The sequence below is a fragment of the Pezoporus occidentalis genome, unplaced genomic scaffold, assembly GCF_034315485.1.
Source record: "Pezoporus occidentalis ecotype Australia unplaced genomic scaffold, CSIRO_AGI_Poc_V1 ctg38, whole genome shotgun sequence".
In the NCBI taxonomy this organism is placed as follows: Eukaryota; Metazoa; Chordata; class Aves; order Psittaciformes; family Psittacidae; genus Pezoporus; species Pezoporus occidentalis.
This window is the reverse complement of record NW_026915702.1, coordinates 4,084,794-4,101,585: the sequence shown is the minus strand read 5'-3', so window position 1 is coordinate 4,101,585 and position 16,792 is coordinate 4,084,794. Positions and strand designations below refer to the sequence as shown.

General features: G+C 35.1%; 1 protein-coding gene across 12 annotated transcripts in view; it reads right to left on the bottom strand.

Moving 5' to 3' along the window:
- Positions 1 to 16,792, bottom strand: part of CACNA2D1 (calcium voltage-gated channel auxiliary subunit alpha2delta 1) — a 389,699-nt gene that overhangs the window by 75,553 nt on the left and 297,354 nt on the right. For all 12 annotated transcript variants that reach the window (XM_062631969.1, XM_062631970.1, XM_062631958.1 and 9 more), the window contains exons 11-12: positions 5,672 to 5,830; positions 826 to 930 (exon numbers count right to left, since the gene is read on the bottom strand). In XM_062631969.1, the coding sequence (XP_062487953.1) occupies positions 826 to 930; positions 5,672 to 5,830 (264 nt within the window). The remainder of the gene's footprint in view (positions 1 to 825; positions 931 to 5,671; positions 5,831 to 16,792) is intronic.

Sequence of the window (16,792 nt, the reverse complement as noted above, 5' to 3'; positions counted from 1 at the left end):
AACACTAGAAAAGGTAAGTTCTTGGTTGTACGGTGAATCCAGCTCATATTTAATTTCTAAAGTGATTAATCTTCTAAATATAAAGATTTCTACTGAGATGTAGCAGGAGACAGTTCACAAAGCCGTTTTCCTTCACACACACACTCATGCATTTTTACATCAAAGCTAGACCAGAAGTTTGATTAGATTCAAAACTTAAACCCCAAACCAGCATAGCTAATAATCCAATCTAATCTGAACAACACAAGCCATCCAGTGATTCTTGTGTCAAACCCATAATACTGGTTGAACCACAGGTCAAATTTCATCAATCAAAAGCCATCCTACTCCTACCTAAGATAGCCAAAGATACAATTAGCCTCACTGAGAAAAACTTGGGTTTGTTTCAGCCCAAATCTGTTAAGATTTAGATTCTAACCTTGAGATTTGGTTTTGTCATTGCCTGATGAACAACAAAATCGTATAGAAAATATTCAAAGTAAGGAGATAAAGCTATATCTCCTATTATTTAACTACCTGTGCTCCCTCTTGATTACACTAATACAAAAAACCTGCCAATAAAAAGTTCAATACTTCATGGCTTATGGTATGCTTCTGTACTGCCTGATACCAGTAAGTCACAAGGGGTAAAATATTAAACGTCTTTTATGGTTTTTTGAAGAGATATTATAGACAGAGAAAGTTTTAAGTACCCTAAGGTTCAATACAAGTGCATTTTAGAAAGTACTTTATACATATACCAAAAAATGCTTTCACTTCCATATTTAAATGTTCCTATTCGTGCTGTTGTATTTTATATACTAAAATCTTTCATAGAGCACTTACTTTTTTGTCTTCATTGTATTTATGGAAAATTTCCTGTGCTCTTTCTTCACCACCATCCGTAAACAACATAATAATCTTATTGCAGTTAGCTCTGGAGACGCTGTGCTGTAGGAGACAGAAACAGAAGGGGGCGTTATTTCAGGCCATAAGGTATAACAACTGTCATGTTTGATGGCTTTCAGATCAACATGCTTACTACTTTAACATGGTAATGGCAAAACTTCCAAAGTCTTAGGATTTCATTTAATACCCCCTCTTCTGAATGAAAAATAAAATAAACCCCAAACAAAACCATTTTTCTGTTTAATAAGAGTTAAATATGACTCATTTCAGACTTGGCCCAACATAGAAGAATGTGAGTCTGGAGGTTCCTCTCACTTCAACCAACACAAGGAAAGCTTTTTAGCTCATACCCATCACATCAACACCCCCCACAGCATTTCTCTAAAGATGTTCTGCGCAAGACTTGTACAGTGAGGGTATCTAAACATTTTTACTCTTCTGTTTTCTCATCCTTACTTTTTTTCTTAATGTCCTTGTAGAAATTATGGAACGATGACCTTCTAATGAATTACTGAATATGGGCTTTTTGGATGCTGGACTCCTGCTCACAGAATCTATCAACCTCACTGACCATGTAATTGAAAAGTCTGATTATTTAGGAATCCTATAGGGACATCTAAAAACTCTACCTGATAAAATTAGAATTATTTTTTTTTATTTGCTATTTTTGTCACATTTCCTTAAAATAAGCTCCATCTTTCACTTATTTAATTCTTTCCTGGTTTTGTTTGTTTATGTATATTATATATATATAAAAAATGCGGTAAACTGTGATCAATGTATATTAACACATTGAAATGAATAACATTTAGGAAAGAATCTTAGAATCACATTTACAAAATATGCACCTAACATATGGCTGCCTAAATTATTACGATCTCTGCACCACTGCTTTTCTAATGAGATTGCAACTCTGAGGTGAAAAACTAAGCATGTTCCATTGTTTCTGGAGAGCAAGCCTGGAACAGAGGGTTGAGAAGAAGCCCCTCTAATTCCTAAGTCAGCAGTCAAAGTAACAAGCAAAGACACAGAGAAAAATTCAGTGTGTTGTGCAAAGGAATAAAAAGATTGTTCCACAGCCAAAACATCATAAAGATGAATATGAATTTTGTCTCCTTATGAAGAGTCCCAAAGGCTTCTCTTTTGGCATTTGTCTTCTTCCCCTATCCCTTAAAAGTTAAGAATCTAGTCTAAGCAAATCGTTCATTAATTTTTACAGCAAACATTTCTTGTCCTCTGTGTTGCATACAAACGGCCCTAAGTCAGCCAGATCTTAGTACTTCTGAGTAGTTAGATGTGACAGAGTAAAATCTTTAGAGTTTCAGTAAAATTAATTCTAATTCCTTTTCCACAAGCCTGAATTTGGCTATATGAATTTACTACAGACTTGGGAAAATAAATAGGAGAGTCATCCTTACAAAGTGCCCAGTTCCCCCCTGCTTTAGTCTTTGTGGCTAGATAGTGACTAACTTTTCACCTGGCTGGTCAGGTGAGATGATGCCACTCCCATTAGCCACTTTTCATCCTACTCTCTGATCTGATTCCTTGTTCTTCTTTAATAAAGAAACCAAAACACCAAAGCCAGACTTCAGACATTAGCCAATATTCCTAAATACTGTATCATCTCCATGGTTCTACAATGATCCCAGAAAATTGAACTGCAAAAAATGTATTTGCCATCACTATATTGATATATGAATAATTATTCCTCACAGTGTGATTTGTATTAGTAGTTCAATATTCAGTAAATAACTACTTATTTATTAATTTGAAAAGAACAAGTCCAAAGATTTTCTTACATGCAGCAACTCATAGAAAGATGCTTGAAATCAATACATTCTCTCCAATCTCATCAGCACACTGTGTTTCATTTGTAATTAAGTAATTTATGACCATTTTTTCCTTGTAAAAATATAACCTACAAAATTCTGTTTCAGCCTGCAGTCTTTTCAATATTAAAAAAAAAGTTAATAAAAGTAGAGCTAGATACTTCATAAACTCACCTACATTTACAGTAATTTAATATACAGGTGAAAATAAAGTCGGGGGAAACTAAAGAGATGACAAGGAAAGGGACCAAAACCTGCTCATTTTATAAAACTTTCCTACTGATTTTGAAATTGAAATTATGGGCAATGTGAACTTCAGCTAGTATTCTTCTTAAAAGATCTCAATCGGGATTTTTCTAGTGTCTTACTTAACATATGCTTATACAGTATCAGAAAAAGGCAGTTTTCTCATCTGCTAGTACTTACAGAAGGGCATTTACGTACACTATACTAAAGTCAAGCTTAGACACTAAAGTCATGTAATATAAAATCCAGAGGTTTAGCCTCCAGACAATATTGGAAATCTGAATATGAATAAGCTCAAATCATATATTTTCCCACCCTTAAATCTTTGCATCCCCATGAATGAACTTAATGTATCAGTCTCTTACAAGGGATCAAAAGGAATGCAGAATTGCCATTACAACACATCTTTCCTGCATGCTCCCTGCCAGTTGTACAAAGATGGAGAGATACAGGCTCAGGGAGCGATTATAAGTGATTTGGCAAAGTTGATAGACTAATTTCATTATTTTTCTGAATAGTTTGCCTCAGCAGTCCAACGGATAGCTTTGCTTCCCATCACAGACCATAGCTGAAGAGCAATGTGTTGCTCATAAAGCAGCTTACCTGGGAAAAAAAAACCTGGCTTTTTAGCTGAAACCACAGAAAAAAAGACAAGTTGGAACTAAGTTTGTGTATTCCTTTTTAGCCCTCTCTTGCACTTGATAAAGGCCTTTTGTTTTGATTCCCCAAACAAACAAGACATTATACATTTTGTACTGTTCCTAAAACTGCTTTTGGTTTAGAGAAGTTTCACATCCCTAAAATTAACTCATTCAGTGGCTTGTCAGGATTATACTTCATGGCATGAGACTTTAGGAATGTATTTTTCTCATGATGAGCCTCATGCGCTGAGGAAGGAAGGGTAAACAAAATCAAAAATCAACTACACAAGCAGAGATGATTTTGAGATAATTTTTTGACAAATCGTAGTTATTATGGTATGGAGGAAAAAAAATCTTGAATTGCAGAAGCTGAAATATTATTATTTTCAAAGAAACAGCAAGTCAATATAACAATAATGGGAAAATAGTGCATAAAAATGATGGAATCTAGAATACTGATAACTGCTTGAATTAGTATGTTGAAAAAAACTGAAGTGTCTATTTCCATCTAGCAACACAACAGACAGTATTTTTCCCATGGCAGAAGTGAAATATTACTTTGTTATTTGGGAAAATTGTTTGAAATAACTGTCATCCAGAAACAATACCCACAAAATTATCATCAAAATTTAAGCTGTTAAGAAATACTCCATTTCCATGGACCTTAAAGCAATTGGACTGTTTGAATTCAAAAATATACAACTGGAAACTATCTCAAAGCATACTTTTTTATTATTTGTTTAAGCCTGTATTATATCATCCTGTTGTATTGTCTTGTCACCAGAATCTAACACTAACTCCATCATCAGCCTTTACTCTTCCTGCCAAATGGATTTGCCAATATCTGGAGAAGATGATAATATTACTATAAGAAGAATATGGCAAAAGATGTAAAAAAAGGGGGAAATGCTCTTAAACCTAGTCAGAAAAAGTCCATCAGCCTTTAACATTCTTTTTGCAGTTTTATATAACCATCAGCAGAGGGCAGCCAATGATTTCCCCACCAAACGCCTCTACTATAACGTGCATAGCAATCTACTAAGAAAATACCCTTGAAAACATTGCATTTTACTTTCCTTCCTCCATCAAAATCTTACTCGATTAGGATTTTTTAAAACCAGCTCTAGCCCTAAGATGAATATATACATAGAAGCCTAAGATCCAATAGCAGGGAAGTGCTCTGAAGTCAAGAATCTAGCAGATCAGGGCAAAGAATTAAACATTTGTACACTGAGAGACATCACTGATACTTAAAAAAAAAGTAAAATAAAAATAACATAATTTATGTACTTTTAAACTAGATCCTTAAGTGCTGTAAATTGGTATAGCTTTGTTGACACTAAAGACAAGATCCAATAGGCAGTCCTTATGAAGGTGATGAGTAGGAAAACATTATTAAAGCAACTACATAAAGTATTACAAAATGCTAATAAAACCCCAACATTTGTGGTAAATTGGAAACATTTCTGCTGCTCAGAAAGCTAGTGCTTAGGTGCAAATTAGAAAGTACAATGTAATTAAAACATGGAAATAATGCATTTAATTTTAAAGGAAATTATTTTTTTTATACATGAGAAAGAGAAATTTATTAGAATACTCTCAGGGGCCTAATATTCCTCTATTAACAAATTCATTTGCTCTCCTCTGTCCTACTCAAGCCATGGTCAACTATTTACGACTTGTAATAAGCATAAATCTGTACATTAATTAAGCATTGCTGGAAGATACTATGGTAAAATTGAAATAACACTGTGACATGGAGCCTTCCCTTTTAATATTACGTGCAAATCAACCACTACCACAGCTATGTGCCAACTGAGAATCACATGGTAAATGAAAAACTAATGAAAAATGAATGAAACAAAAACAATGATACACACTGAAAACCAAATTTATTCCCAAATCATAGCAACTTGCTGAGGGATCTGCAAACAAAAAGACATAGTCTTGAAATAAATTTACTTGGAAAATAAAACTTAGTTAAACAATGGAGGAGAGTGCAGTGGCCACCTGAACATTCAGGTTCTCCTTCACTTCACAGCAGAAAGAGACAGCTTTCATACTTACATTTAGCAGCTGTTCAAATGCATAGCTAAAGCCTTTTTTGTAATCAGTGATTCCTTTAGCAGAGATTTTATAGACAGCTTCTTTCAGCTTCTTCTTGTTCCTCACATTAGCTTGGACAAGATGATTAAAACAACTGACGTTCTGAGCGTTATTGTTAAACTGCAAAATAAAAAAAATAGTATTAAAGGCCATTAAATCTGTTTTCTAGGTACTGGAGTAGTAAAGCATAATCTTTTCTTAACCCATCAGATAAAGATGTCATATAGATTTTGATTTCCACCATTCTATGATTCTATGATATATCTTACAGATATAGACAAAGGAAGCACATGAAAGTATAGCTGTAAATAGGGGGATATTATTAATGATAACACAACTTGTGTATTGAGAACACATATATTTGTGCTTGTTTATCCACATGTGTAAAGACTACTGCCTGAAGCACTCATTTATATGAGATTTTGATACTATTTAAAAACATACATTTTTTTTTTAATGTGCAAAATGTCTGCACAAATATAAATCAATTTATGATCACTTTAAAATTTGTCTATGTATAAATATACATTCATCCATATATGAGTACAAAAAAAAATATGTATCTATATATCCTGATAGAGAAAGGATGTACATCTGAGTAATGCTTTGCATGAATTGTCTTTCTCTCTGAGACGTTTGTGTGGTTTCTGTGATACAGAAGAAACTGCAGTACACAGCTTACTCAAAAAACAACAACCCCCTAAACAAGCCTTCAGAACCCAGGCAGTTCAAAGAAGCAAGCAGAGAAGCCCAACATAAACAGGCTGCAGTAATACTATGGTGAGGCACTGGAATAGGTTGCCCAGGGGAGTTGTGAATGCTCCATCCCTGGCAGTGCTCAAGGCCAGGCTGGACAGAGCCTTGGGTGACATGGTCTAGTGTGAGGGGCCCCTGCCCATGGCAGGGGGTTGGAAGTAGCTGATCATAAGGTCCTTTCCAACCCTAACTATTCTATGATTCTATGATGCAGAAATCCATCTCACTTTTTAGCTACCTCCGTATCTATCTAAAGTCAGAGATCAGACTTAATGCTGCAGCATGTATAATTCTAACTGTAGTTTTGAATGAAAGTGTGTATTACTGCACATAATCTGAGTTTAATACTATTTTAATAAAAATCTCCTTTTAACTCCAACCCCATAATTTTTATTTAAGATACTCTTGACTAATATTACTAAAACTATTTTCTTGGCAAATTTTTAAATCGTTTTATCAATCCAGATTTTTTGTATAAGCTTTTTCACTCACTGGCAAATACAATGGACAAAAAACCCGCAAAATTCCATCTCAGTAAAGGCACTAAAATCCAGGCATCCTAATTTGCATTTTATCTGAAAAAAAAATATTATGGGTCTTCAGTAAAAGTAAATGTAAATGTAATTTTAGGTTGTCAACCTGGTACAAAGCCTTAAAGTAACTTATAAATTAGCCTTGTTGACTTAAGTCTCACTACTGCTAATTAGTTCAATAGCACTGTATAGAAGATAAGGTAAATAAGGTCACAGATTTCAGTAACTGCTCAGACTATTTAAATGTCTAAAATCACTAAGTATCAGGCACAAAGTACAGAGAACTGCTATCAGCAGCAAATATCAACTTGCATTGGAATTATAGGACAATTACAATGAATGGAACTTAAAAGAATGAAGGGAGTGATAATATCAAACCATTTTTATTAATGCACAATAATTCAATTATTTGCATTATTCAGTAGGATGCTTAGGAAGAATAGAGACTTTTCCATGTTCTGGAATCAGATGCATACAGATGTATGCTTCTTGGGACCAACCAAAGAAATTCTTATCAAACATCCACTTTAATCAATGAGACTTCTGCTATCGAAGGAGCAAGTGCATAACTACAAATATTGCACAGCTTATGGCAGAGATGACTGACAGAAAACTCCATCATCCTCAGCAGAAGTCTTAGCCTCATCTATACTGCAACTGTGGGGGTTTTGGCTCTAAGTGAGCAAATCCAGGCAGATTACGAGAGCATTTGCTTTGCTGGATTCTTACTTAGAGGTCCACATGTAATTTCTCCTCCTGCAAAAAGGATATGTCAAAGGGCCTCATGAATCAGAGACTTTAAAGCAGGTATTTGCCTGCCTTTTCTAGTATCATTATTGTGCCAGAACCCACTCCTGCATATATATATATATATATATATAACCTAATCAAGAAAACCCACTATTTCAATTTTAAACATTAAGTAGCTCACAACTAAACCTTGTCATCTTTATGTTGTATTGATTTTTCTTGGGAGCATATTTTTGACCATTCCACATGAGTTAATACTGTCTTTTGGTGAGATATGCGTATTTTTATGCTATAGGTTTTTTTCGTATTAGATAAAAAATTGTATTCTTGCTAGACAGAATATACTATGAGAACACCAAAATAAGAATCTTCATATATCTTTCTAATTAATAAAGACAGTTATTATTCTGTCCTAGATTTATAGCTCTGGTCCCAGGTGACAGAGTTGTGGGAGCAAGTTATTCTCAAATGACTTTATGTAAATTTTTCTGTAAAAAAAATTCTTTATGTAAATTTTCCCTCTTTCTATCAATATGCAGTTCCCCATGTGTCACAAGGGGTCAACTTTTTCCAAAATCATACAAAAGAATGAACAAGTGCTTTAACTTTGAAAAATTAAATGTTATATTTGATAAGTGTTCTACAGGAGAATCAGGCATACTGAATAATGTGACTAAAGTTGCTTATTTTTTTTAATATTCTATTTATCAGGACTTTAATTTTCCTAACACTGCAACTATAATTATAGAATCTTGTAACTTAATTATTTATAGTAACAAAAGTATGAAAACAGGATAAGATAATGAATATGAAAAATATTTTCCAGTTCTCCCAGTATTACAGTGCAAACTTCACTTTTAAAATAAATGGATATATGGAACTGGATTACACATAAACAACTTTTCAACTTGAATTTCCTTTAATTTACACCAAATTTCCCTGAAAGCAGTATTTTCATAGGACCAACCCTCTGCTTTGATTAAAATGTAAACCCTCCATCTGAATCCTAATATTAGATGTGCCATCCCTGGAAACATTTCAGGCCAGGCTGGATGTGGTTCTGGGCAACCCAACTTAGATGAAGATGTCCCTGCTTATTGCAGGGGGGGTGGAATATATGACCTTTTATGGTCCCTTCCAACCCAAACTACTCTATGATTCTGTTATTTCCATTGCATGATTTTAAATCCATTATCTTTTAGACAGGTTCTTTTCCCAGACTCAAACAAATTACAGTCATTAATTTTTTTCCATTTCCCCTCAATATCATGTGATGATTTTTATTTCCTGTACTTAAGCAGCATCTTTATGTTTGTTTCAGTTTTTTAGCAAAACCATAAAATCATCACACAACTGAAATCAATTCACTTTGATGCCAAACAAACCACTCAACGGTGCTTCTTAGAGAAGTTTTGTACAGAAGTAACCAGTGGATCCCAGATGATTACTAGGTACATTAATCCTGTGGGAATGCAAAGAGTATTGTGCTGTGGAATTATTTCATCTTGTCTTGGCCTGATTTTATTGCCTTCTGCAAACTACTGATGTAAAGTAATTTTAAAAAGATTGGGTCTAAAAATCAGTTTAATTGTGAGATGGGTTGAAAGTAAAGATCTTATACCTGTAAAGAATAAAAACACTATCTGGTAAGTAGTTCTGCTCTACAGAAGCCAAATTCACCAGAAAATTACAGAGGGGAAACGTGGCTCTGCTTCACCAATGACATGATATGCAAACTATTTAATGATCTAATATAAAAGTAAGTGTAAGTTCAATCATATGGACAGAGTATGCTCTGTCTTGGGCTATAGGAAACTGTGGTTTAGGTGTTCAAGTGGAAATTTAGTGACAAGTAAAAATTTCTCCCTGAAATGCTACTAACATTAAACTTCAACTCTGAATTGCTTGCTAGCAGTCCTGCAAATATATCATGATAATTATGTCTATGAAGGTCAGGTACCTAGCATATGGATCAGCAATTATGGATATAAAAATGATGTTTTAAAAATTGACAGGAATAATGGCTCAAACTGCTTAAGCAGTTAACAACACTACTGTATTACACTTACACATGATGTAAACTGAAAGAGGGGCAAATATCAAAACATCTGCATCTGTAGATTGACAAATACCGATGGAAAATGAAGGGGAAAAATAACACATTTGTAGAATGGAGAAGTACATCAACCAAAGTCTGCAAATAGTGTGATTTAATTAAGAAAATACATGAGCCAGCTGTTTTCAAATACATCAGTCAGCGTTAATGTTAATGTCAGTCAACAAATCAGATGAGAAGAGATTTTGATTAGATAAAGGAATCAGTAGATGGAACAATAGTTCTCCAAAATGAACATTTCCCTGTTTTTTAGAAGGTGAAGGCTAGTCTGAAGGTTGAAATGTGACTGAGAAATGTTCAAGAGAGGGGAACAAGATTCAGGGCTACTACATTTAATAAATTGGAGCTCCAGTAAAATACTGGAGTAATTGAAGAATATCAAGTGCAAAAGCCTTCAGATCTTTGTTAAAACTAGCTTTTCATAGTTTTTTAATATAAGCATTTTGTTCTTTAGCCAGGTAACTATGTGACAAATACAAGGACCATTCACAACTTTGAATTAGCCAAAGTTACACTCATCTGAAATATAATAGTGATAGTGGCATTATAATTTTTCACACATTAAGATACCAAAAGCCAAAATACCTGCAATAAGTCTAATGATTACTGGTCACATTACCTGCTGCCTAAGAACAATAATGCTGCTCATTTAAGTTCGGATGATTACTTGGAAAATCAGTTGACAATATACTGACGCATTTAATATTTAACTGAAGAAAGAACATATAAGATTCCAAAAGCCAGTTGCCACTTCAGGAAGTTCATGTTCTTACAAAATCGAATCCTATCAAAGGTGTAACATTAAAGTAAATACAATCCATACCTGATTGAATAAAATACTCCCAATGCATCTACATGAAATATGTCGGGTATATATCGAACTGGCATTTCCCCCTAATTATTGCAATAAAGATAAATATATGTCACAAAAAATGCTATTGTGGTGGAAAGAACATAAATGGAATTTGCATATCATGCCATGGGCTCTGTGAATCACTTACTTGCAAAACAACAGATGACATCTGGAGGCAAACCATTCCATTGTTGAACTCTAAAGCCATCCAATACAGTATGTCACCACCAGTGACAGTTTCTACTTCTTCAACTATGATAAAAGTTTATTATCTATCTGAGCTATAATATGAGGGGCTTGCAATAAAACACTTGGAACTTATGGAAAACAAGATAACCTTAGCTTTTTCTTTTCAAGTATCATATAGTATTAATATAGTTAAATTTGGCTTGCAATTATAGGGAAAGGTATGGGATCTACTTATTTTTCACTAAATTATTCCTCACTACCTGATTTATTTAGATCTTTTTGCAGTTTTTGCCTTTGGGATCTCCCAGAATGATCTCCAGGTCTGAGGAAATTAAGACCTTCTATTCACAGGTTTGGGTAGGAATACCCAAGCCTATTATTGCAGCAGAGAAAGTGTTATAGAAATTCGTCTAGTTGACCTCAAACCATCAGTTTAGCCACATATGGCACAACTCAATTCAACTCAACACGACACTCAGCAAAGGGGTTTGAGTTTAATGATGCTTGTACCTTGTCATTCTGGAGAAGTTCAGAAGAGAAACAGTAATTTGACAGTCTTACAAAGACTGCCTTTACCCTCTGCTTCAGAGAAGGATCAGATTGCAAAAACAGTGGAAAATTATACAAAACTGCAGTGAAATATCTAAATGCTAGTGACTTTACCCCTCCCTTACGTAGTTCCACCGAGCCGTGAGCTCCTCCAGACACATGGAACTCTGTAATCCATAACGCAAAAGTTAAAACTGTTGAACAAGTGAAGGGTTGTCAGTCTGATTCCAGAACAGTTACTTTTGCATTGCTAAAAGCTTCTTCTTTTCCAGAGTCTCAACCTGGAAATCCTTCATTTTTAAAAACATTATTAAAACTCCTACTACAACACCAGGATATTAGAGCATTCAAGGGGAGTGAAACAGATGTTGATTTATTTCCTATCTGTTACAACTCTAAGCACTCTGTGGGTCTAATGGTAAATAAAAACAACCAAACAACAGGCCCTACAGACAGGTGTCTTCATTAAGAGGACATTATAAAACAAAACAAGAAGGGGGGAACCTCATGGAAAATGCTAGAAATGGGATGTAAAGGGACTGCATCTGTGTCAATATATTATATGCTGAACAGATACAAAGTGGCTTGTCTATGGGGATTTTTTTTAATAGATCTGCCTTTCGCAGATACCACCTGACCTGTCCCCAGCTGACATGCTTTAGCAAGTAACACACAGCATATAACTCCCAGGGACATTCACACTTCAGCACCACAGACATTTTGAAACATTACTAATTTCCTCAGACTCCTTCTGAAATAGCTCAGAACTGTTCTTATGTTATTGATGAGAAAAATGAAGCAACAAGGAAGAAAACAAGTAAGTCTAATGAAAAGGCATGACCAGAAGCTTTATTCTCAATTCCCTACTACTAGAGCACCAGAATATGTTTTTTCCCTTTCTGCAACCAACTCCAAGTCCTCAAATTTGCACCTTAACTTGACATTAATTATTTTGCAACATGCCATTAACACCACAAGGTCAAATATGACACAAATTCTTACAGCATGAAATCTCATAAAACAGTTTACCACTTAAAATTCTTCAAAATATAAGGAAAACTAATGTAATTCATTTTGAAGACTACAGCACTGCAGGGGAAAAATCTCTGGTTTCACAGGCAATGCATAGATTGATGAGCATTTCAAATTCTCTTCTGTATAACCATCTATCCCCTCTCTATACATCTAAATATATTTCCATCTCCTGAGAGGTATAAGGGACATAAATCTGAAATCCAACATCAGTCATTCTTTTGTCAAGTGTAGGAAGTTATTTAAATACAAATACAACCTTTCAATTGATTATGCTTCTTTTGTAAAAGGAAACCCAAATCATCCCTTTCATTTCACTGGCTTGGAATTCACATATATATAATGCTGGTAAAACAAGCAGGGACTGAAACCAGCAGCATAAAGTAACACCTTGAGGCATTCTAGTGGGAGGTGCCACTGCCCATGGCAGGGGGGTTGGAACTGGATGATCTTACAGTCTTTTCCAACCCAAACCGTTCTATGATTCTATGAGTCTATGGTTAATTTATCTTGATCAGAAAGTGCATGTTACTGTTTCTGGCAATCAACAACTTTTTTTTTTTTTTCTGCTGTATCTGATATCTTCATACATATGCGTGCATATATATTTATATAAAAATATGTTAATGTAGATATATGTGCTTAATAGTTTGTATGGTGTGCTCAAGAAAGCTGCGTTCAGTCAACATTTAGCAAAGTCTATCTCAACAAAGCACTGATCTACTGAGGAAAACAAAAATTCTCAAAAATAACAGCAATAAGTTTATGCAAATCCTCGGGAGAAGAAATTGAGGAAAGCAGCGCTGGCTCCACAATTTACTTTAAAAAGCACAAAATCTGCTGTAAAACATCTCATTATTAGAGAATGCAACAACACAGATAAATCAAAACCAACAAATCAATGAAACTTTTTAAAACAGTTCCACGTTTTAGTCACTAGGTGGCACGAAAACAACAAAGTTGAACTGGTCCTATAAATTTCTCTTGAAATGGGAAATCTTATACTTCTGGTAGAGGTGGCACTTTCTGTGACTGGTGTACATTTCTCATTTCAACTAAACCAATAAAATACTCTTGTGCACCAACTGAGTGAAGAAGCAGGAATACTGAAATTCAGACTTCCACCTTATAGAAAAATTTGCACATGTAAAACACAAAAGGTCCTGGCTCCAAGAGGATGAAGATTTATTTTTTTCCATACAAAGGATTCATATTACCAAAATAAGCATCTCAATTTCCACAGCTTTCCAAACTGTGTTTGCAATACTATCACGGAAAAGCCGTAAACCAACTTCCAACCTAAACGTTTTTCTGCATCTCCAATATCTGTAAAAGTGGTAAGATTCTGATTGAATATTGTTTAATATCAAATCTGTTTAAAAATTCAGATTTTCCCAACCATCATTACCTGCTGCCCATTCTTCTTCACACATCCCATTTATTTTGCTAACATCAACTGATTGACTATAGAATGTTTAATCAGAATCTCCTGAAATTATGCTTCTAAGCTAAAACCCAAAAACTCCTAAAAACACCACTAGAAAACTACCCTTCCAGATCTTCCCAACACTAAATGAGACCCTGCCTTGAGCTGTAGGCAAAATGTGTATCTTTAAATATTCATAACATTTATCCTTTACAGAAAAATTATATAAACTTGAACAAAATAATTCATATACTTAAATTTGCTATGAAGACAAAACTTGTACATTTAAAATACCAAAATTATTATGGCTGAATAAATCAGAAGCATCACTCTTGGAATACTGAAAACTGAGAATAAAATAGTCAGCTCACTGAAGACCTAATCTAATCATATGCTACCATTGCTGACTTTCAATCTGCTGAGGTTTGTCGCTATGCTACTTTTACCTCATGGCTAAATCAGTTTAGTGACCCAGTTGTATCTACATGTATTAAATGAAAAATAGTGAAATAGATCTGATTTCACCAGGCTTTCATCTTGCAGCTAAATCCAGCTTTGCTGTTTTATTTTCCTTTTTTTCCTGCTGCTTTAGGCTTGGTAATAGGATTTTAGGGTTAATCCCAAGAATAACTGAATCTTGAATAAGGCCAGTTAGAACTTGCATTTCAGCAGTGAGAAGATATTATAAATATTTATCAGACCCCATTTAGAGAACAGAAGAAAAAGCAATTTGCAAAGTTTTATTCCCATGTAGATCTCAGTACCCAGAAAATTTGAGGCAGCTCAAGCAATAAAGGTTTCTTATTTGACATGCCAAAAAAAATAACACATGGTATTAAAGTTCAGCATTCATATCTTGCTATAGAATAATTGTTTTCTCCTATCCTATGACTTACATACAGATAGTCTTCAGGTGTACAGTACAACCCTATGTATAGACTGTAGAGAAAATATAAAAACCTTGTTCTAGTAACTCAGAAAGAGCACACCTGCAGTTCTTAAGTTGTATTGAAAGTACAGGATGAAATAAAATTAGGTTTATATGCTAATTTACACTATTGGCATTTCCCCAGGTTTAAAATGTACCACTTTTCATTTTGAAATGTAAATGTATTTGAGTGTATTATAGATCAGAGGTATATCAGACTATAGATCAGCAGTGTTCAACAACAGTAAAGCTGTTAGATCACAAAATATCTGCTGAAAAAAACACTCTATCATGATACGAGATAAATGTTTGGGAAAAGACCAAATACTAGGCCAAAAACTGCTCTCAGTTAACTTTGTTACCCTTTCTAACCAACATGATTATCTGCACATAAATCTATGCAATGCTACCACTGAGCACAAAAGGATTAATGTTCAGACCATAAAGTAAGATGCTGCGCTGTAAATCTCAGAGCTACCACAAGGAACATCAGCACAGGCTGAAAAATGAATTAGCTCAGCAAGATGAACTCATTTATGAACATTTCATGATGCTGTGGCTAAGTTAGTATGTATTATTTACTTCAGATCATGTGTTTCTAGAAAGTTAAGCACTGTAAACTTTAGCATCTCCCAGAGAAAGCTGGCTAATGTGAATGACTGCACTCCTGTAGTGCTGCAGTACTGCACTTCACTATACGGCACTGCTACCTACCCAGACACACTCTAGGAGAGAGCTGTAACGAAAGGAATTGTTTGGTAGGCTTCTTTTATTATCACTTGACTTCATCAGTGAAATTCAAGTTGTTTAGAACATGAAATACCCGTGGCCAATCACAGAATATCTCAAGTTGGAAGGGACCCATAAGGATCTTCAAATCCAACTCCCTGCTCCTTGCAGAACTACCTGAAACTAAACCATGTGACTAAGAACATCATCCAAACATTCAGTATCCAAACTGAACTTCCCTGACACAGCATCATTCCATTTCCTCATGTCCTATTGCTGGTGACCAGATAAAGGTCTGAGTATTAAACCGTTTTCTGTAAATTCACTGGATATGTGAGATTGCCACTCAGGGCATCAAAACCAAGATGAAAGCAAGTCAGTGCCCCACATTACAGGACAGACACACATTTCAGCATCAGGCCATATAACTGGGGCACGCAAGGGGCTACAATGTCACCTCCATAATCTGACGGTCTTACTTCAATGTGCACGTCACCCTTGCAGGGCAGAGCAACGTGCCCAGCTGCGCATGGTGGCTGGGGTTGATGAGCAATAAAGAGGCTGCGGCCGCACACTGCTGATGTGTGAGATGCTGCTGCTTAGGCAGGGAAGTGTGAGACAGGAGGGAAAAGTGTGAGTCTTGAAAGTGTGAGACTTGAGAAATCAATGAGTACTTCATTCATGTTTTGCCTGAGTTAAGAGATCCTTTAGATTCACTCCAATCTAACATCTTGCCACATATGTCTTACAATTTTAACCTACCAAATATATGGTTTTTATAGAAAATATGGTAAAAAAAGGGTTATGATAGAAAAAATACACACCCCACACACACACACACACCCCCCATCCCAAACCTCATGGACAGCCTGAATTTCCTTCTTTCATTAACATGGCAAGTCATCTTTTCCCAGAAGAATCATTAAAGTCAGCCCAGCCCAGCCTCTCCAGAGCTGGCAAGGAAAGAGTTCATAGGTCAAGAGATCATCCACCACAAATTTTTAATTAAACTGTCACAGTGTCCCCTAATAATTGTCTTTCAGTTGGAAAGCTGACTCAGAAATGAACTTTTGGTTCAGCGTCAGATCTAACATAAAAGCCCCCCTGGAACTGATGATACATCTGACGAAGAAAGTGTGTCTTTAGCAAGACTTATGCTTTACTGGAAATTAAGAAACTGGAAATGGCCAATAGATTTATTAACCAGTGGAACCATGAGGT